Raw genomic sequence first — 22016 nt, 5'->3', positions numbered from 1 at the left:
AATCGGAGTTTAACAGGGGAGGTCCCTGATGACTGTGTCCTGTTCCTCCTGTGGACATGGGACCAGCATCTGGCAAGGTCTCTTCCCCTGAATATCCAGCCCTCCCTAGCCCCCTGCCAATTGCCTGCCTTCCAGTGCCCCAAGAGCGCAGGACTGAGGCTGGATAAACGATTGCTTCATGGATCATTGCTGGGGCCTGTGGACGGGCAGGGTCACCAGCCCAGAGCAAAGACTACACCAATACATGGAAACACTGAAGATGGGGACACAGAGGCACCAAGCATTAGGTGGCTGGAGACACCCGATCACAGCATCTGGAGCCAAGGGTTTCCACTGTCACCAGGTATAATCCCTCCCTGCAGCCGTGCAAGGTGGGTGCCTCAGATGTACTCACTCGGCTGGTCTATGGGTCGCACAGTCAGTAAGCCGCAGAGCTGGGATAGGAGGTCAGGCGGGTAGGTGTCTTACCCTCTCTAGCCTCAGTCTTCTCATCTGTCAAATGGTCTAATAATAGGATCTACATCTCAGGGTTGCTGGGAGGGTTATACACGTGAGTGCACAGTGCCTGGGGCTCAGTGACTGTTCTCTAAGCGTTTGCTGCTATTTTTTTTTACTAACGGAAACTTGTCGAAGAGGCTAACACGCAGCCAGGGCTTGCATATTCGGTCTTGCCCGCACCAAAGTTGTGCTTTGGACGCCTGCCCCCACGGTGATCCGGAGATGCCCAAGCCCCAGAGGCTCTGGGGAAGGCGGAGCCAGGCGAGGCTGCTCAGTTGTCAGTAGATGGCGCTGCGGGGCCGCAAGAGCCTCCCTCGCTGCAAAAGCGCGTTGACGCAGCAAGCTGTGCACAGACTAGGGTCTCCCCGCTCTAGGCCAAGCCCTGCACCAGGTATGGCCCAGGAGAGGGGCTGCCGCTTAACCTGCTTCTCTGACGAGGGATATGAAGGCTCAGAGAGGTTGAGCCACTCGCCTTGAGGTCACACAGCTATAAGGGGCAGGGCTGAGGCAGGGCTGGGGCTCCCACCCCAGATGCCCACCTCACTGAGATCTCCAGCCCCACCTCGGTGCCTCCCCCCAACCCCTCACCCTGGCCCTCAAGAGGCCACAGTGACTCCCCAACGCTTGATGGGAACCAGGCTCGCCCCTCCTCCCCTCATGGCTGGACATTCCAATGAAGCTGAAGCCACCGGCTTTGAAGAGACAGCTAAACCCGGATTAGGGCGGCTCCAGGCTGGCCTCCCCCTCCGAGCTCCATTGCCAGGCCCACGCCCACCAACCATGTCAGGTCAGAGTCCCCGTCCGTGCAAAGGGGTCTGGGGCTCAGAGCGGGCAGGACCTGCCCAGCACAACACAGTTCTGCTTATGGAGGCTCCCTGCTAAGGAGCCTCAGGGGCCCCCACGACCAGCCTGAAACCCCACATTGCGTGGCTGCCAGGCCGGAAGCTCCCACGGGGCTGGGCTGCTGTCTGTCCGTCCGTCTGGCCGTCGGTCTATCTGTGAGCAGCAGCCACGCTTCCCCATCTTCACCCTGCCTATGTGGTTTCCAGGATCAAGCCTTTTTATTCAAAGAGATTCGGGCTCAAGACCGGAAGATGACACTGGCGTAGAGAAGTTACATCAGTTCCGGAACCCGTGTTCCAGAAGGTTCTGGAACATCCACCTTCAGATTAATTTCTCCAGAATTCAGCTCTTCCCAGACTTCACTATTCTATTCTATTCTATTTATTTTATGACGGAGTCTTACTCTGTTGCCTAGGCTGGAGTACAGTGGCACCATCTCGGCTCACCGCAACCTCCACCACCTGTGTTTGTGATTCACCTTCCTCAGCCTCCCGAGTAGCTGGGATTACAGGCTCGTGTCAACGTACCTGGCTACTTTTTGTATTTTTAGTAGAGACGGGGTTTCACCATGTTGGCCAGGCTGGTCTCCAACTTCTGACCTCAGGTGATCTGCCTGCCTCGGCCTCCCAAAGTGCTGAGATTACAGGCATGAGCCACCGTGCCCAGCCTTATTTTTTTATTAGTTTTTTGAGGTGGAGTTTTGCTCTGCCGCTCAGGCTACAGTACACTGGTTGGATCTCGGCTCACTGCAACCTCTGCCCCCACTGAGTTCAAGCGATTCTACTGCCTCAGCCTCCTGAGTAGCTGGGATTACACACACACATCACGCCTGGCTAATTTTTGTATTTTTAGTAGAGATGGGTTTCACCGTGTTGGCCAGGCTGGTCTGCAATTCCGGACCTCAGGTGATCCACCTCGGCCTCCAGGCGTGAGCCACCGCACCAGCCTCTTCCCAGAATTCAGCAATTTCCATTCCACCATCCTGACTTCTGTTTGGTACCTAAATATTGCTAACATTTATCTTTTTCCTTAAACCAACTCCTTTTCCGGAAAGCTTTTGTAAAAAAGAAACCTTGTTTATGTTTATTTTAAAGAAAGCTTTTGTAAAAAAGAAACCTATCATGCTATCATACATGAAAAGCTAGTTCCCTGTGCCACGTCCAGACTATAAGCATAAAAATGCATGCCACGGCTGGGCACGGTGGCGCACACCTGTAATCTCCGAGCTTGGGGATGCCAGGGAGGGTAGATCATGAGGTCGGGAGTTTGACATCAGCCTGGCCAATATGGTGAAACCCCATCTCTACTAAAAAAATTAAAATTCGCTGGGCATGGTGACAGGCGCCTGTAGTCCCAGCTACACAGGAGGCTGAGGCAGGAGAATCACTTGAACCTGGGAGGTGAAGGTTGCAGTGAGCTGAGATCGCACCACTGCACTCCAGCCAGGTGACAGTGCAAGACTCCATCTCAAAAATAAATAAATAAATGAGTAATGCATGCCACGAAAACAGAACAATGCTGTTCAATTCTGGCTGGCAGCCGGGGCCTAGGGATGGCTCTCAGCCTGGTGTCTGCTGTCTTGCTAGAGGGCAGTGGGCTGGACAGAGACCTGTCTGCACCAAATTCAGCCTCTCCTTGATGCAGCCAGGAGCAGACACTGTGGAAGGAGACTCCCTTTCAGCCTCTTTCCTTTGGAGGCTGGTCATTGGTCTCCTCTTTGTCTGCATTTCTCCTGCCCATTCTTCAGGTTATCACCTCTTCCAGGAAGCCCTCCAGGCAGTAAAGGGCATCCTGAATGTGTATCTTTAGCACCTCAGGCATTTCCTGACTTGGCATTTGTCATCCTGGTTTCATAAATCATATTTCTAGTTATGTCACTCCCAGTGGAGTGAAAGTGCCCCTTTTTTCCCCTGAGAGACAGGGTTTTGCCCTGTCACCCAGGCTAGAGTACAGTGGCACAATCATAGCTCACTGCAGCCTCCAATTCCTGGGCTCAAGCAATCCTCTTGCCTCAGCCTCCCAAGTAGCTGGCACACACCACCACGCCCAGCTTTTTTTTTTTTTTAGATGGGGTCTCACAATATTGCTCAGGCTGGTCTTGAACTCCTGGCCTCAAGCAGTTCTCCTATCTTGGCATCCCAAAGTGGTGGGATTACACATGGGAGCCACCGCACCCAGCAAGGGCCAAACCTTTCCCATGGCCTGCACAGGTATGGGTCAGTCCCTCCCACCCGCAGCTGCCGTCTGGCTGTCTACCTGTCTGCTGCTCTGAGTTCTTCTCATGAACTCAATGAGTCATGATGTTCATGGTGTCAGCCCTCTCTTGTACATAAGCTCAGCGTGGTCCAATGAGGTGTGATCTGTCCACCGTCAGGTCCCCAAGCCTGGCCTTCGTGAAGGAATAGAGCAGCCTGGAAACTTAGCTTTGTCACTGTCTCCATTTTCCTAACGGCAACGCTGAGTCCCACTGAGGTTGGTGACCTTCCCAGGGTCACCCATCTAGCCGTGGTGGACCTGTAGGCAAACCCCGGCCTCGGAGCCAGCAGGGATCCGCCCTCCCCTAAACTCCTTGTCCTCACAGGGCTCTTCACCTTGATCAAGTGAGACGGTGTGTTTGAGAGAGACAGGAAGAGAAACACAGACAGAGACCCCCAGAGGCCCAAACCAAGCCCCCCCACCCACCAGACTGAAACCCTTAGCCCAGCCAGGGCTCAGCTCACAGCAGGCATAGAGTACAACTTCCCATCAAGACTCTGGCTAGGGGGGTGTCCCCTCGGAACCTCACCGCAGGCCTTCGCCAGCCCCTGTAGCCTGAAATTCCATGAGGACGTTTCATTGCCCTGAGGTTTGGTGTCCCAGACTAAAGACACCATCAGTCCCTAGTCCCCACTCCCACCCCGGCCATTTCCTGGCTGTGAAAAAGGTGCAGCCACCCCCAGCGTTGCCACAAAAACAGAGTGATGGTGGAAGCCGGTGCCAGGCAGGGTCCTTCCACCAGCCGCGCTGTCCCAGGAGGGGCCCCGCCCTCCTGCGGTCAGCAGAGGCTCCCTGGGAGAGTCCCCGCCCCGCCAGCTCCAAGCCCCTGGGGTCCGGCCTGGAAAGACCTTCAAAGGACTTGACCATTCTTGAGTGAACGCCAGGACGGAATCTGCTCCCAGAGTCAATTTAAGCAGCCGCACGGGTGGAAGGAATTTGCCATTTCTCTTAACAGCGACCCCCTCATGATTTATATGGGGACCACTGTCCACAGGCCCCAGCTGATGGATCCTGAGTGGAAAAATGAAATGCCAAGACCCAGGCATCTTGCTGGGCTAATTACCCTCAATGAGACGCAGCTGGCTGCGGGAGCCGGCGGGGCCCGGGCGGGGCCAGATCCCTTTACACAGCTCCCTGGGGCTGCAAAGGCTGGTCCCAGCCCTGCCTATGTACCCTGTCTGTCACCTACCAGGCCAAGTCTGGGGCCACCAGGAATTCCAGGAGAGCCATGTTGGCCAAATAACAAGACAGGCCACCTTGGATACCACCAAGCAGGCCCAGAACTGGCCTTGACCTTGGGTTTGTTGGTGTCCTGGTGGGGGGCAGGGGTAGAGATCCTTCAGACACCAGGGGCCCTGGGGTTCCATTCTGCTTATGGGAAGACTAAGGCCTAGGCAGACAGGGAAAGCCCCCTGAAGCCCCAGGAGGCTCAGGAATAATTGCAATTCCAGCCTCAGCTTCTGCCCTGTAGTGTCTTGGACACCCAAAGCCACCGAGCTGCTTCCAGATAACTCCTATGGTTGGGGCTGGCTCTCTGGGCATCCTGGGGCTGGTCAAATATTTCCCAAGAGCCTCCTCCATGCCAGGCCCCATGTAGGGAAGGTGTGGGGGCATAGCCATGGGCAAAATCCAGCCCAATCCCTGCCCTCAGGAACTTGTAGCACTCTGGGGGAAGACACATCACTTACCAAAAAGCAAGAGTTCTCGGTGCCATGAAAGTACATGGAAAGTGACTTGGCCTAGTCCAGCATCAGGGCCTTAGGCTGTGCTGCTGACCTGAGACCAGAAAGCGAGTAGGGGATGTGATGCTTAGTACTGAGTGTCAAATTGATTGGACTGAAGGATGCAGAGTATTGATCCCCGGTGTGAGGACTCTGTGAGGGTGTAGCCACAGGAGATGAGCATTTGGGTCACTGGGCTGGGAAAGGCAGACCCACCCTCAGTCTGGGTGGGCACCAGCTAATCAGCTGCCAGTGCAGCCAGGACATAAAGCAGGCAGAAGAACTTGAAAAGACTACACTAGGCCAGGCACAGTGGCTCATGCCAGTAATCCTAGCACTTTGGGAGGCCGAGGCAGGTGGATCACGAGGTCAAGAGATCGAGACCATCCTGGTCAACATGGTGAAACTCCGTCTCTACTAAAAATACAAAAAATTAGCTGGGCATGGTGGCGCGTGCCTGTAATCCCAGCTACTCGGGAGGCTGAGGCAGGAGAATTGCCTGAACCCAGGAGGCGGAGGTTGCGGTGAGCCGAGATCGCGTCATTGCACTCCAGCCTGGGTGACAGAGCGAGACTCTGTCTCAAAAAAAAAAAAGACTACACTGGCTTTGCCTCCCAGCCTATCTCCTCTCATGCTCGATGCTTCTGGTCCTTGAACATCGGACTCAAGTTCTTCGGGTTTGGGACTCAGACTGGCTTCCTTGCTCCTCAGCTTGCAGACAGCCCATTGGGGGGACCTTGTAATCCTGTGAGTTAATACTTAATAAACTCCCATATATATATATAATATTTATATATAATAATTCTTTATAAATATATGTATGTATTCTATTCGTTCTTTCCCTCCAAGAACCCTGATTAATAGAGGGGGTATTGGGCAAAGGGGGCAAAGAACCCTGATTAATACGGGGGTACTGGGCAAAGGCAGAGAGAGCAGCATGAGCAAGCACTCTGCAACAGAAGGAAATGTAGGGCCCCAGATGAAACTGTGCCGTTGGAACAGGACGGTGGTGCAGGGAAGTTCAAGAGGCCGGCAAAGTGTTCGTTTGTTTGTTTTGTTTTGTTTTATTATTTTGTTTTAGAGTTAGGGTCTTGCTTTGTTGCCGAGGCTGGTCTTGAATTCCCGGGCCCAAGTGATCCTTTCACTCTGGCCTCCCAAAGTGCTGGGATTACAGGCATGATGCACTGCGCCCCGCCACGTTCTTGTACCTTTAGAAAGGTGGTTCCAGATAGAACTCTGGAAAGGCAGTGTGTCCATATCCACGCTCATTCTCCAGGCACGCGCTCATTCTCCAGGCACGCGCTCATTCTCCATGCACGCGCTCATTCTCCATGCACGCGCTCATTCTCCATGCACGCGCTCATTCTCCATGCACGCGCTCATTCTCCATGCACGCGCTCATTCTCCATGCACGCGCTCATTCTCCATGCACTCGCTCATTCTCCAGGCACGCGCTCATTCTCCATGCACGCGCTCATTCTCCATGCACACGCTCATTCTTCATGCACATGCTCATTCTTGCTCATTTCTCTCTGGCTCTTGGGAGCCTCAGCTGTCCACCCCTGGAAGGGCAGCTCTGAGGATCACCCCAGCTACAGGGACCAGAGGAAGAACTGGAGAGCCTGAGCTCCTCCAGGTATTCCTCGAGGACTGGACAGAAAGATGTGGATATTGGAGGCGGCTGGTGGTGTGCCCAGGTCAGGGCAGTCAAGACCGCCAATAACCACAGCTTGGATGAGAGGGGCCTCCAGGAGGCCATGCTGTTGTTACGAGTAAAATTTCCATGCCGCAAAAGAAATAGCACTGGAAGATAAATCCTCTCAGTCAGGTAGTTTACTTCTATAGAAGGGTGTGGTGCACCGGTGGGGCAATGGCAGCCGCACATTTGGACAAGGAGAGGGAGGGTACTTATGCCTGACGGGGTCGCCCCTACTGCTGTGTCCTTCCCCTATTGGCTAGGATTAGACGGCACAGGCTGATCCTGATTGGCTATTTTAAAGAGAACAGGGGTCCGAGCTGGAGTGGCAGGGTGGGTGCTGTGGCGGGAAGGACGGTTACGGGAGGGTCAGAGCAGGTAGTCAGGGGCGACCTAGGACAAAGGGGACTGGAGCAGGTGACTGGGATGAGTCAGGACGGAGCTGGGCGCCGGGGGAACAGATGTGAATTACTGATTACAAGGAAGCTAAACTTTAAAATAGAGAATTAAGGAATAAGAGCTGAACATACCGACATGCTGATCCTTTGAAGAGAAATTTGGGGTTCACTATAACACTGTGTAACTCCCAACAGTGGCAGAGACCAGGGCGTTGAAGCCACTGGCAGCCTGACAGCTGGCTTGTGCCTTCCGAGAGGACCCCTGCTTTTCTTTTCTTTGCTCTGGGGCCCCCACTGGAGCTGCACCACTCCCATGCCCCTTCCCTACCCCCACCCTGGCATCTCCCACCGATACCGTTGAGGGCAGAGGTGAGGTATTACTGGTGATATTGATCATCCACTCTGAGCACTGGTACAGAGGGACTGAGGACAGAGGAATCAATGAGACCAATGCCCCTGGCCTCCTCTCTGAGCTGACATGGAGCCCCTCTGGTCTTCCCTGCCAGCTGGCCCTGTGTCTTCAAGGAGCTGGGCTCCTGCAGGTGGGCAGGCTTAGCTGCAGGGAGCAGCTGGCAAGCAGATGCCTGTGGCCTGCGGTGCCTTGGCTCTAGCTTGGTTCTGTGGGACACAGACAGGTCTGACTAGTTCCTCAGCAGCAGAGACAGGGCTCACTCCATGATTTCCAGGAAAGTCAATGTCTTGGAGAGCAAGCGGAGCCAGGCTTGGGGTGGAAGGAGGAGCCGCTTGGAACACAGCCCCTCCTCTGCCATGTACCTGTTCCCTGTGTGATGGAGGTGCGGAGGTGCTTCTCTCCCGCCTCTCACAGAGGGAACAGGGGCTTAGCCGTGGGAAAGGAGGAGGGGAGGGCTCTCGCTCTGGCCCAGGGGTCAGGGAGTGTGGCCCGCATGGTGAAGCAGCTACCATCAAAACCAGGGCTGGCCCTCTGCAGGGTGCAACATGCCACCCTCCTTGGCCTCCTTCCTCTTGGCTTCTCAGAGTTTGAATTCTACCCTTAACCCACAGCCTCCAACCCTTGGCTCCAGGGACCTCGTCCCCCAACTTCAGACACCTGATTCCAAGCCCACACGTCAGACCTGCACTTCTCCTCCTTAAACACTAAGCTCTTCTCTCTTTCTCTGTCTCCTCCTCCCTCCCTCCCTCCCTCCCTCCTTCCTCCCTCCCCTTCCCTTCCTTCCTCCCCTTCCCTTCCACCCTCCCCACTCCCTCCCTCCCCACTCCCCCTTTCCTCCCTCCTCCCTCCCCTTCCTCCCTCCTCCCTCTTTCCCCTCCTTCCTTCTTTCTCTCCCTCTTCCTTCCTTTCCTTTCCTTCCTTCTTTTCTCCTTTCTTTCTTTCTTTCTCTCTTTCTTTCTTCTTTCTCTCTCTTTCTCTCCCTCCCTCCCTCCCTCCCTCCCTTCCTTCCTGGGCAACAGAGTGAGACTGTCTCAAAAAAAAAAAAAATGATGGATTTTGTAGTATGTGAATCATATCTCAATAAAAAAGCACTTTAAAAAAATATGCACTCTTGCCTCTGTCTTTTTCCATACAACGTAATATATACGAGCAGTTGACGAAGCTGTTGTGTACATCAGCGGTTTATTCTCACAGCCATGTGGTATTCCCACGTATGAGCGCCCTAGCATTTGTTATTATTAATTTTATTTGGAGACAGGTTTTCACTCCGTCCCCCAGGCTGGGGTGCAGTGGTGTCATGCAGCTCGCTGCAGCTGCTAACTCCTGGGCTCAAGTGATCCTCCCACCTCAACCTCCTGAACAGCTGGGACTACAGGCACACACCACCATGCCAGGCTAAGTTTTAATTTTCTTTTTTTTTGTAGAGATGGGGTCTTGCTATGTTGCCCAGGCAGGTCTCAAACTCCTGGCCTCAAGCAGTTCTCCTGCCTTGGCCTCCCAAAGCTCTGGAATTACAGGCCTGAGCCACTGTGCCCAGATCTTTTCAGATCTTTTTTTTTTTTTTTGAGATGGAGTCTTGCTCTGTGGCCCAGCTGGAATGCAGTGGCATGATCTTGGCTCACTGCAACCTCCGCCTCCCGGGTTCAAGTGATTCTCCTGCCTCAGCCTCTTGAGCAGCTGGGATTACAGGAGCGCACCACCACACCGGGCTAATTTTTGTATTCTTAGTAGAGACTGGGTTTCACCATGTTTGTCAGTCTGGTCTCGAACCCCTGACCTCGTGATCCGCCCACCTTGGCCTCCCAAAGTGCTGGGATTACAGGCGTGAGCCACCACACCCGGCTTTTCTTTTCAGATCCTTATGGCCATTTGGATTTTATTCTTGTCATCTACCTTTTTTGGGGTTATAATCTATTATAGACATGTGGGATTTAAAAAAATATCCTCTGGATGTGAGATCCTTGTCACGATCTGAGTTGCTGACATCTTTTCTCGTCCGGCGTCTCTTTTCGCATTTTTAATTGCATCTTTTCGTGAGCAGAAGGTTTTCATTTTGATGAAGTCCAATTTACCCACTTTTACGGTCAGAGCTACACGTGTCCTGTTTAAGAAACCCCTGCCTACCCCCTAAACATCCCTTGAAGCCGCCTCTTCCCTTCTGACGTCTTCGCCTCCAGCCAGCTCTTTGCAGCCAGTTTTCTCCCGTGCTTCTTCCCCATTCTCCTCCCACCGATGTCCCCACCCCACTTTTTGCCCCATCCTCTGCCTTCCTCACCGCCATCAGCTCGATCTTCCCGCCCAGGAACAGTCCTGGCTCTTCTGCGAGTCCCTGGGACCAGCACAGTCTCTGGCACGCACTAGGTGCTTGATAAAGCTCCATGAATGAAGGCGCTATCCTGTGGCTTAGCTGGGGATCTTAAAACTGTCCATTAGCTCTAATCACCGGCTTCTCAGGAACATCTGAGCAGAGCCAGGGACACAAAAAAGTTTTGGAAAAACCGACGAGACAGGAATATTTCGTTCTCTCCGTCACCGGAGCATTTACCGCACAAACGCAGACCTCGTTAGCATTATTTATTCTTGCTTTGTCCCCAATCACAGGACAAGGGAAGCCTTTTCCCTGCACCCCCTGGCTGCAAGAGCTCCCCGTCACCCCTCTCCGACAGTGTTTGCTGCCCGGAATGTCGGGGAGGCCTGCGATCCCCTAGTCCTTCTCTTCCCCGTGAGTGATGATGTGGCACAGGTTTCTGTAATCCAGGTTACCACACACATCTGGGGGAAACGCTGCAAACATCTGCTTGACCTGAGAAGGAGCCGAGAGTCAGCCTGCAGCAGGCAGGTGGGAGCCAGAGCGGGGAGTCTGCTGTGCCCACCCAAAGCCCAAATTTACCTCTTCCTCACTGAAGCGGTCTGCCTGGGTCATAAGTTTTTCTTTGATGCTGTACAAGGGGGAGACACAGTCATGTTCAGGGTAAGGGATACACAGCTTGGACATGCAGACCCCAGGGGTGATGAGGGGCAAGCGGGTGCGGGGAGCATCCTGGCCCAGGAGGACGTCCCCTGGGGCTGGTCTTGTCAGCACCTCTGAACTTTGGTTTTCTCCTCCATGAAGCGGGCTTTCCTGCCAGCATCAGGTAGGGATCAAAAGGAATGACCTGGGGACCCCAACGTAGGGGCCACTCTGAACTTCGGTTTCCTCCTCTGTGAAGTGGGCTTTCCTCCCAGCATCGAGTAGGGACCAGATGGAATGACCTGGGGACCACTCTGAACTTCAGTTTCCTCCTCTGTGAAGTGGGCTTTCCTCCCAGCATCAGGTAGGGATCAAATGGAATGACCTGGGGACCCCAACATGAGGGCTACTCTGATTTCCCATCATGCACTATCACCAAGCTCTGCATCACTGAGGGGAGACGGCTCAGGTCCCCCGCCCAGACCCTCTTCTCCCTGACTCTGGACACACTGTTTTCTCCAGCTTGTGATGTTCACTGACATCCAGACAGTGTTTTAGAGACGACAAGATGCTTGTGCTTGGCTAAGGGCACAGGAAGGCCTGCCCAGGCCCGTGTCCTCTTGAGCCTGCAAGGGACTGGTGCCCCTTCAAACTTGGAGGGCCCTGCAGTGTTCCTGAGGGGCTCAGTGGGCAGGAATGGTACCCGGCAGCTAAGCAAGGCCTCCTCCACCCAGAGCGTCCTCTGGCACTGGCTGCGGCGGGCCTTGCAGAGGACCAGTGCACATTTTCCATTATTTATGTTTCTGTGGGACAGTCACAGTTTCCAGCTCTCCAAGCTGGGGACTTTTCACAGACTCTGTTTCAACCAGAGCCTCCACCGTGGCCTGTCTGGCCTGCAGCCACAGGTCCGTCCCAAGGCAGCGCCTTCCGTTCCCAAATTGGGTCCCCAAAGGGTCTTTCCCAGCTTGTCCTTGCACCGGTGAGACTGAAGGCAGTTGACAGGGGAAGGAGGGTTCGGGGTCACTCCGGGGGCGCCAGAAAGGAGGCAGGAGCCGCAGACCCCGAGGGAGGGAAGGAGGAGAAGACTATGGCTTGGAGCAGCCCTCTGTGTCCGCTCCCCACCCCAGGGGAGTATGACTCATGGTTTCAGAGTTGAGAAAGTGTGAGACGAACAGACCCTCTCCACCTCCACCCCTGCCCCGTCTGCCCTCTCCCCTCCACCTCCATATGTGAGAATCTGAAAACCAGCCTCAAAATCCTAAGACCACAGCATTGCAGTAACTGATCCGGAAGCCCGGGCCGGGGGAGGAATCTCACCTGCCCCAGGCCACCCCCAGGTCCAGCAAGGTTCTGAAGGGACTGCCCGGGCCTAGCTCAGAGGTCTGCCCTGAAGCCAGGGTCCTGGGCAGGCTGCCACTTCCCTGCCCAGCCCTGCCTGCAATCCTTGGCTCTCTGCTCCCGTGTTGTCACTGAGTGGGGCACTCCTTCCGTCACGATGGCAGCCTGGTGCCTGCCGGACAGCTGCCTGCAGCCAGGTCCCCTTCATGCATTCCAAGGGAGCTGGTCACCTTCCCCAGACCTCACTTCCCTCTTGCCCAAGGCGGTGCTGGCTACGATCTGGCTCAGTCCTCTCCCCAGATCCCGGATCCTACCAGCGCTGGCCTCTGGCTCTTTGCTTATCTGTCCACCCCACTCCGTCTCGACAGCCATGACCCTCCTGGGAGCTGCAACCCTCTCCTCTCCTCCTCCAGGCTGGCCTCCATGGTGTCCTTGCCTAACTCCTTCTCGGGCTCTCCCATGCTCCCAGGGCAGACACAGGGTCCAGGGGCTGGGTGTGAGCAGGCCTCACGCAAGCCCCGCCTGCCACACTGTGCTGAGTCTCTCCTCCACCCACCTCCACCCGCGCCCTCCAGCTGCAGCCAACTCGAAACCAACATGCACACGCCAAGCCCTGGCCCTCTGATCTCTCCGTTCCCACATCTAGAATGCTGTTCCCACCCTAGCCTGGGCAACCCATGGCCATCCTTCAAGGCCTGCCTTTGCCCCCACACCCACCCCACTAGGAAACGCTCTCAGAGTGACCTAACACTTCTTTTCTTTTTTGGAGACAGAATTTCACTCTGCTGCCCAGGTTGGAGTGCAGTGCAACAGTGTGATCTTGGCTCACTGCAACCTCCACCTCCCAGATTCGAGTGATTCTCTTGCCTCAGCCACCAGAGTAGCTGGGATTACGAGCACCCGCCACCAGGTCTATTTTTTTTTTTTTTTTTTTTCCCAGTAAAGACAGGGTTTTGCCATGTTGGCCAGGCTGGCCTCAAACTCCTGGTCTCAAGAGATCTGCCCACCTCGGTTTCCCAAAGTGCTGGGATTACAGGAGTGAACCACTGCGCCTGGCCTGACCCATTTCTTATCCATTTCTACTTGCAGGTGCACATAAAGATGGGGACACCAAGGCTCAGGAGGGGAAGGGACATTAAGCGATATCACTGGGCCAGGCAGCCGCCTCCCAGCTCCTGGGTTCTGGGAGAGGAGACTGGGCCACCACCAGCCCTGACCCCAGCCCTGAGCGGGCTTACCCCTGAGCCTCTGTAGGGAGCAAAAACGGAAGGAAGTCAAGGGAAACTTACACATCGGCCTTGACAAAGCCTTTCCCTTCAGTGTCGAACACTTTGAAGGCATGAAGAATGGTCTCCTCTGGGTCCGTGCCTATAAGCAGCACACACAGGGCAGGGAGAGAGGCAGATGGAGAGGGCCCCACAGAGACAGGCACCGAGCTGGACAGGGGCTGGGGCTGGGGCCAAGTCTCGTGGCCCCTGCACAGTGGCACAGCTCCAGGGAACTTCTTCCCCAGCTTCCACTGCACAGAGAGGGCGGAGCTCACTTGAAGCAAGAGCAAAGAGGGAAACAAGTCATTGTAACTATAGACAAGGGTTCCATGTATATATTTTTGTGAACAACCTGTGCAACTGTACATGGGAACCCTAAGCATTTACTTTGTGTTTAACCCTTCCTTATTTTACAGATGAGCAAGCTGAGACCCAGAGAAGTTAAGCGACTTGTCCAAGGTCTCACAGCCGAGGCTACTGCATGACCAGTGGTCCGAGTTGGGGGCATGACTCTGGGCTCAAGCTGTGCCCAAGAGGCTGTGGGCAGAGGAAAAAGAGTTCTGTACGTGGCTGCCAAAAGGCTGGGGCTTGGGCAGTGGCATTGGAGGGGTCTGTGAGACTGGCCCGGCCAGAAATGGGGCAGGTGGGCCAGCGGGCCAAGGGAGGGGACTTGGGGAGGCAGAAGGGCAGACAGAGATATTCTGCTTTTGTCAGGTTCACAGCGCAGCCTTGGGGAGAGATGCCACCTGAAGATGTGAATCTGATACCCATAATAGCCTTGAAGGTGCAGCCCCTGCGTTGAACCTATGGGAAACCGAAGCCCAGAGAGAGGAACAGGCTGCGTGAAGGACAGCAGGTGACCTGGCCACCCTCACCCGGTGTGATTTTCCCCTCTGTCACCATGTCCCCCTTGTTCACTGTGGATGCGGGGGTGCCCCCTTCCTTTCTTCAGTGCTCACCTGAGTCATTGGTGAAATGGGGACAGGGACAGTGCTTGCCACCCACCTCACAGGAGCAGCTAAGGTAACACACCGTTCATGGTAAGGTTCTGACCATGTATCGACCAGGGCTGCAAACACATCTGCAGCTCCAGGCCTGCAGCTTTAAGATTTTACCCGCTGGAGCTCTGGGAGCACCATGGAGTAGATGTGAATGTCTTAGTTTATCATAGAGAAAACAGGCTTGGAGAGGTTTTACTACTTGCCTGAGGGCCCACTAATAAGAGAAGGGAGGATTTAAACCCACCTCTGTGGACTCCAGAGTCCCCTGCTCCTTTTGCCACCCTGTGCTCCTGCCAGTCAGATTGGGCAGGGTCATGTGCCTCCCGCATTAGACTAAGTCTGATGTGCCTCCAGCATCACGCTAGGTCAGGAGCGTCTGTGCCTCTCCCATCAGACTGGGTTGGAGCCATCTGTGCCTCCTCCATCAGTCTGGGTCAGTGCCACCTGTGCCTCCTCCATCAGACTGGGTCAGAGCCATCTGTGCCTCCTCCATCAGTCTGGGTCAGTGCCATCTGTGCCTCCTCCATCAGACTGGGTTGGAGCCATCTGTGCCTCCTCCATCAGACTGGGTCAGAGCCATCTGTGCCTCCTCCATCAGACTGGGTCAGAGCCATCTGTGCCTTCCCCCATCGGACTGGGTCAGAGCCATCTGTGCCTCCTCCATCAGACTGGGTCAGAGCCATCTGTGCCTTCCCCCATCGGACTGCATCAGGGCCATCTGTGCCTCTCCCATCAGACCAGATCAAGGCCATCTGTGCCTTTCCCATCAGACTGGGTCAGGACCATCTGTGCCTTTCCCATCAGACTGGGTCAGGACCATCTGTACCTCTCCCATAAGACTGGGTCAGGGATGTCTATGCTTCTCCCATCAGATCAGATCAGAGCCTCATCTGTTCCTCCCCCATTAGACTGGGTCAGAGCCATCTGCTCCTTTTCCATCAGACCAGATCAAGGCCATCTGTGCCTTTCCCATCACACTGGGTCAGGGCCGTCTGTGCCTCCCCCATCAGACTAGAAACTACCTGGGACTGGGACTGGGCAGTATCTGAGTCTCCGGGCATCTCTGAAACTGGCCCAGAGTGAAAAAGCCTGGCACACACTGGCCTCACTGGCCTGGGAGCTCCTAGAGGACAGAGCCATGGACTGCCTCTGGGCAGGGTGGCAGGGAGCTGGTGTGCCCAGCAGAGAGGCTCAGCCCAAGGCGCACTGGGGACACTCCAGGCCCTTACAGCCTGACTAAGCCAGCAGGGGTTGGGGGTGCCTCCAGGCTGGTGAGGGTTGAGTGACCAGAGCATCACGTGGGGCACCCATGTGGCATTTGCCTCTGAGGCCATGGTCTCCCAGGTTTCACTGATTAGTTGAAAAATTTCCTCTTCTTTGAAGAGGCCTCACTGCTGGGACAGGTTTGTGGCTGGCTCCTGCCTGGCCCCCTGCGGACCATGCACATGGACTTAGCTCAGGCTCTTAGGCACCCAGCACAGCCCCGCCATTCCCTGTCGCCATGGCTGGCAGTCCTCCCTTCCCTCCTCCCCAGAGAGGGCCTCTGTTCCTGGGACTGTGAACCTCATAAAATCTGCTACAGAGTGGCCACTTCCCCCCATCGTCGCTGGGAATCTCACCACAGTCTCCTCTTCCCAATTAGCAGGGTGAGGTGGCGCCCGTCCCAGCCCCCTGCCCTCCCGGCTCCTGTCCCCTCCCACCCGTCTCTCACGAGGTCTGGCCACGTCTGCACGACAGGCTGAGCCGGAGCCCCAGTCCCGGTGCCCCCTTCAAAAATGAGAAAAAGCTGCATCCCTGCGGCCCACTCCAGGTCCTGGGTAACAGCTTCAGCTCAGTCATGGACCGACATGAGCTCTTGGTCTCTATCTTCCCATCTGTGAAACAGGTTTGGGGCCCATTGTGAGCTGACAGGGTCCCCTCCACTTCCCCCAGCACTCCCGGAGATCTCTCTAACCAGAAGCCACTTCCCCAGGCCCACCCGCTGGCCTTGAACACGTCTTCAGTGACGTTCCTCTGGATAAAAGAATCAGCCTGTCTGCTTCCTTTGAAGTTGCTGGCTGAAGTCACGAATATCTTTCCCATAGAGCATTCTTCTGTCCCAGCCTCCTGGGCTTCTGAGCTTTTCCAGGAGGCAGCCAGGGTCCTGGAAATAGGTCCTGACCAGCTGCCCCCAGAGGTGGGCCCAGTGACACTCCTGATTTGGCTGGACAGCCCCAAGTTCAAGGCCTGCTCCAGATGAGCCTGCCCTCCCCTGCCCTGGGTCTCCTCGCCTCTTGTGCGCAGGCTGATGGCTGCCTTCCTGCTAGTTCTAGATCAGCCAGAACTCGGTGCGTGGAGGCTGCTCTACCCCCCCAGCAGGTCGCGACCCATGAAAACACTGATTTTTCACCCCATCAAACTGTGATGTCAGGTAGGACCACCCTATCGTGGACTGAATGGTGGCTGCTGAGCAGATATGTCCACCAGAGCCTGCAAATGTTACCTTATTTGGAAAAAGGGACTTTGCAGATGGAACTTAAGCATCCTGAGATGCAGAGGCCATCTCGGATGATCCAGGTGAGACCCAAATCCATGGCAAACATCCTTCTAAAAGGCAGGTGGAGTCCGGGCGTGGTGGCTCAGGCCTGTAATTCCAGCACTTTGAGAGGCCGATGTGGGTGGATCACTTGAGGTCAGGAGTTCGAGACCAGCCTGGCCAACATGGTGAAACCCTGTCTCTACTACAAATACAAAAAAATTAGCCGGGCGTGGTGGCATGCATCTGTAATCTCAGCTTCTCGGGAGGCTGAGACACAAGAATCACTCGAACCTGGGAGGCGGAGGTTGCTGTGAGCTGAGATCGAGCCACTGCACTCCAGCCTGGGCAACAGAGTGAGACTCTGTCTCAAAAACAAAACAAAGAGGCAGGTGGAGGGAATTTAGACAGAAGAGGACGGGGCCACTGATTACGAGGCTGAGATGGGAGAGGTATGCCCCCCAGGGGCTGGAAGAGGCAAAGAGTGGATTCTGCCCCAATCCTCAGCCCGATTTTGGACGTCTAGACTCCAGGACTGTGAGTGACTACATGTCTGCTGCTTTGAGGCACCCGGTTTTGGAGAATTTGTTACAGTGGGTTTAGGAAACTATTATAAGCCCATTTTACAGACCAAAAAACTGAGGACAGAAAGCAGATAAATCTGTGCAAGGTCAGCCTAGGAGTCAATGGGAAGCCAGGGCCTGACCCTAAGCCTAGCAAGGGAGGGGACCTGGCAGGGGTGGCCTTGAGGCTGGAGGCTGCCCCCAGGGCAGCCACTGCCCGGGCTGACCCCCTGCTTTCTTTCTTTCTTTTTATTTTTTTTGAGATGATTTCTTGCTCTGTCACCCAGGCTGGAGTACAGTGGCACCATCTCAGCTCACTGCAACCTCCATCTCCTGGGTTCAAGCAATTCTCTGGCCTCAGCCTCCTGAGTAGCTGGAGTTACAGGTGCCCACCACCACACCCAGCTAATTTTTGTATTTTTAGTAGAGATGGGTTTCACCATGTTGGTCAGGCTGGTCTTGAACTCCTGACCTCAGGTGATCTACCCACCTCGGCCTCCTAGAGTGTTGGGATTACAGGCATGAGTCACCGAGCCTGGCCTTGGCCCTTCCTTCTAACCATGGAACCTTCAAGCTCCGGGGACGTCACTATGGGAGAGCTCCCCCAGGCCAGGACAGACAGGGGACACAGAGGGCCCAACACTCCACTCCACACCTAATGCTGTGTCTAGGGTGGGTACACTGGTTAGAACCGGGGTTGGGGTTGAGGCTCCATCCTGGCCACCTTTTGCTGGGGCACTTGGGGCGGGGTTCGTGACTCCTCTAGGTGTGAGTCTTTTCATTTTGTGATTGAGGCTCCCTGATCCTTCCTCTGGGGGCTCCGGTGACCACAGAAAAAGACAAGGGGAGTAACCTGCGCTGCCCTCAGCTCAGCCTCAGCATCTTTCGGAAACACTCTCCCTCCAGCACCCTCTGGCTGTCCCCCTCATCCACATCTGCAGAGTGGGTAAAGTGAGCCCACGGATAGGAAGGTAGGGGAGCAGCGTGGCTGGGAGCAGTGGGACTGGGTGTACTGTCCTGATGGTGGGCAGAGGGGTTAAAGGCAGGGTTTGCTTTTTGCTGTTGTTGCTTTTGAGACGGGGTCTTGCTCTGCCACCCAGGCTGGAGTGCAGTGGTGCGATCTGGGCTCCCTGCAACCTTCACCTCCCAGGCTTGAGTGATCCTTCCACCTCAGCCTCCAAAGTAGCTGGGACTACAGGCATGTGCCACCATGCCTGGCTAATTTTTGTGTTAGTAGAGATAAAGTTACATTCTATCACCCAGGCTGGTCTCAAACTCCTGGACTCAAGCAAATCTCCTGCCTCAGCCTCCCAGAGTGCTGGGATTATAGGCATGAGCCACCATGCCCGGCCAAGGCAGGGGTCTTTACAGTTACCCCAGTCTGCAGTGAAGAGAGGGAAACTGAGGCAGCGACCTGGAAGTTGTGTGCACCGGGGGCAGATATCTGGGGTCACATCATGTTCCCACCTGTGGCCTGTGTGTGTGTGAGGGTCCCGCCCACCTTCATTCCCCGCCACCCCTCCGGCCCCCAGGAGCCGGACTCACCCTTCAGCTTCTCCCCAAACATGGTCAGGAACACCGTGAAGTTGATGGGCCCGGGGGCCTCCTTCACCATGGCCTCCAGTTCCTCATTCTTGACATTGATTCGGCCTGGAAGAGACAAGAGATGGGGAGCCCAGGAGGATATGAGAGAACAGAGCTTGGACCTCGGAGGGTTCCGCAAATCCTCCCCACTTGGCTGCCCCACTTGCCCACCACTCAGCCCTCAGGCCCTGCTGCCTTGCTGGGGGCTCTTTGGGGGGCATTCGGGCCACAGTCAGCTTCCGGCTGCCCCCAGCCTCATGGGAAGGGGAGCAAGTCACTCTCATCCCCATTTCACAGGTGAGAAAACTGAGACCCAAGAAGGTGCAGCTGAGGTGCACAGGGTGCCCCAGGAGGGGGTCAGTGGATGCCTGGATGCCGGGATTCCCCGTGGTTCCAGGGGACACTCAGATTCTCAGGGCTTGGTCCATTCCGCCATCTACATGCCCCATGGGTGACTTCAGGCTCTTCCCTGGATCCTTAGAGGGGGCAGGAACCTCTCTGAGTCTTTCCCCCTGACTCAGCTTCTCCCCTGCTTTCCTGGACCCTCCCTACACCCAGGGCCCCCAACACCAGGCCCAGGCCGCTGCTCCTGTCCCTGGAAGTGTCCTCCCCTTCCCTGGAGTCTTTCTCCAACCCCCAAGAAGATCCCCTGACTTTTCGGGCAGCGACTGCCTTGCCCCTGCGCTCCCCAGCACAGGAGCCCCTCACTCTCACTGAGGGCACTGCCCCGATGGCCCCTGCCACCCACTCTCTCCAGATGGTGTGGCCACAAGCTCCCCGGCTGCTGGTTCACCCACCCAGTGCGGCAAAGGTGTCCCTCAAGTCCTCCTTGTCAATGAAGCCATCGCGGTTCTGGTCCATGATGGTGAAAGCCTGGCAGAGACACGGATGGTGAGTGGCAACCCACCCTTCCCAGCCTGGCCACCTCCCTCAAAGGCTGTCCTCCTGCTGACTGCTGCTCAACAGCTCAGGCCAGGTCCCTTTGGCAACCCAGCTGGAATGGGCTCCATGCCTAACCCCTCATTTCAGGCTCACAGCAATCCTGGTTTACAGAAAGGGAAACTGAGGCTCAGAGAGAGAAAAGCCTTGCCCGAGGTCACACAGCAAGCACAGGCTCAGGTATAGAGAGAGGAAAAGGCTGCCTGAGGGCAAAAGGTCACACACCCAGGCTCTGGGCTGTGGCCGTGGCCGTGGTGACCTCAAAAAATGGTGGCATTGGCAAGGCATGGTGGCTCATGCTGGCAATCCCAGCACTTTAGGAGGCTGAGGCAGGAGGATTGCTTGAGGCCAGGAGTTTAAGACCAGCCTAGGTAGCATAGTGAGACCCCCTCTCTACAAAACATTAAAAAATTAGCCAGGCATGGAGATGTACACCTGTAGTTCCAGCTATTCGGGAGGCTAAGGTGGGAGGATGGCTTGAGCCCAGGAATTGGAGGCTGCAGTGAGCTATGACTGCAATACTTCACTGCAGCCTGGGTGACAGAAACAGATCCTATCTCTAAAAAAAAAAATAATAATAATAATGGGCCAGGCACAGTTGCTCACACCTGTAATCCTGGCTGAGGGAGGTGGATCACCTAAGGTCAGGAGTTTGACACCAGCCTGGCCAAAATAGTGAAACCCCATCTCTACTAAAAATACAAAAACTTAGCGGGGTGTGGTGGCAGGCACCTGTAATCCCAGCTACTTGGGAGGCTGAGGTAGGAGAATTGCTTGAACCCAGGAGGTGGAGGTTGCAGTGAGCCAAGATCACGCCATTGCACTCCAGCCTGGGCGACAGAGTGAGACTCTGTCAAAAAAAAAAAAAAAAAAATATATATATATATATATATATATACATACATACATACATACCTAAAATCTTCAGCCCCCCGAGACTGAGGACCCCGCCTCGGCCCAGCTCCTTCAGCAACTGGCATGCATTCCATGCATCTTCACAACTGCCCTGTGAGGCAGCAGACCCACCTCTTTAAACTCCTGGATCTGAGACTGATCGAACATAGAGAAGACATTGGAGCTGGCAGTGCCTTCTGCTCTTTTCCGAGCTCTTCTCGGTGCCTGCAAGGTGCCAGACAAGGCCTTGCAGCGGCCCCTGCCTCGGGGGTCAGTCCCCACTCCCTGCCTCACCTCCCAGGGCATCACGGTCCGGAATGACACTGCTCTGCCCTCCCCAGTGCCCACAGCAGACAGACAAGGCTGCCCCTGAAGCTGTGCAGGTTATCAGGACATTTACCCAGCACGTAGCAAGAAGCCTGCGTGGGGTGCACCCCCACAGAGCTGGACAGCTGCTTCCTGGCCCTGATCCCGGGGCTCAGGAAGGTGGGCACCTGTGCTGCAGAGCAGAGGGGGACATCTTTTCCTTCAGCCTCCCCATCTCCACCCGGCATCCTCCACTACAGCTAGAATCTGACCTTGTCACCAGCTGCTGAAAACCTTCTTCATGTTCTCAGAAAGAACAACTGAGCTCTTAGCCCTGCTTCTGGATCTGCCGCTTGCCCCCTTTCGGAGCCTCTATTCCCTCTCACCCAGGCCCTCTACTCTGCCCCAAAGCAGCCTCCCTTCCTGCCTGCATTTGACCCTGCCTGGAATGCTTTGCTCTGCTGGAATTCCCTGCCTTGAATGCCCCGCCCCCCCAGGAGAATCCATCTGGAGACTCCTACCCATCCTGCAGCCTCAGCTCTGCATGACCTCCTCTGAGAAGCCTTCCCTGACCCCAGGCCATTCTCCCCTCTCACACGGCTCCATACGTGGCTCCATCATAGACTGTCACCCCCACAGCATGCACCACACTGTCCTGGCATATCTCTGCATCTGTCTCCCCAACTAAGTGGATACCTCAGGGATAAAATCCAGTTTGTCCCATCTCTGGTTCCTCCTGTCCCCACCCTGAACCTGCCTCAGAGTAGGGATCAACCAGTGCTTGGAAATAGCTGCCCAGAACTTGGGGCCAACCCACGCAGCAGGCAAAGCAGG

General features: G+C 55.4%; 1 protein-coding gene across 3 annotated transcripts in view; it reads right to left on the bottom strand.

Moving 5' to 3' along the window:
• Nucleotides 1-10385: 10385 nt before the first annotated feature.
• Nucleotides 10386-22016, bottom strand: part of MYL10 (myosin light chain 10) — a 34818-nt gene continuing 23187 nt past the window's right edge. Inside the window, exons 2-8 of one of the 3 annotated variants that reach the window (XM_078365736.1) lie at nucleotides 21009-21101; nucleotides 20731-20832; nucleotides 19841-19916; nucleotides 19005-19109; nucleotides 13402-13480; nucleotides 10715-10763; nucleotides 10386-10627 (exon numbers count right to left, since the gene is read on the bottom strand). In XM_078365736.1, the coding sequence (XP_078221862.1) occupies nucleotides 10529-10627; nucleotides 10715-10763; nucleotides 13402-13480; nucleotides 19005-19109; nucleotides 19841-19916; nucleotides 20731-20832; nucleotides 21009-21101 (603 nt within the window). In that variant the 3' untranslated portion in view covers nucleotides 10386-10528. Of the gene's footprint in view, nucleotides 10628-10714; nucleotides 10764-13401; nucleotides 13481-19004; nucleotides 19110-19840; nucleotides 19917-20730; nucleotides 20833-21008; nucleotides 21102-21454; nucleotides 21633-22016 lie in introns of those variants that run through there. The other 2 variants (XM_035277541.3, XM_017966254.4) reach the window with 2 other exon arrangements.

Source organism: Callithrix jacchus, chromosome 2 (genome assembly GCF_049354715.1).
Source record: "Callithrix jacchus isolate 240 chromosome 2, calJac240_pri, whole genome shotgun sequence".
Lineage (NCBI taxonomy): Eukaryota > Metazoa > Chordata > Mammalia > Primates > Cebidae > Callithrix > Callithrix jacchus.
This window is presented reverse-complemented; position numbering and strand designations above follow the sequence as displayed.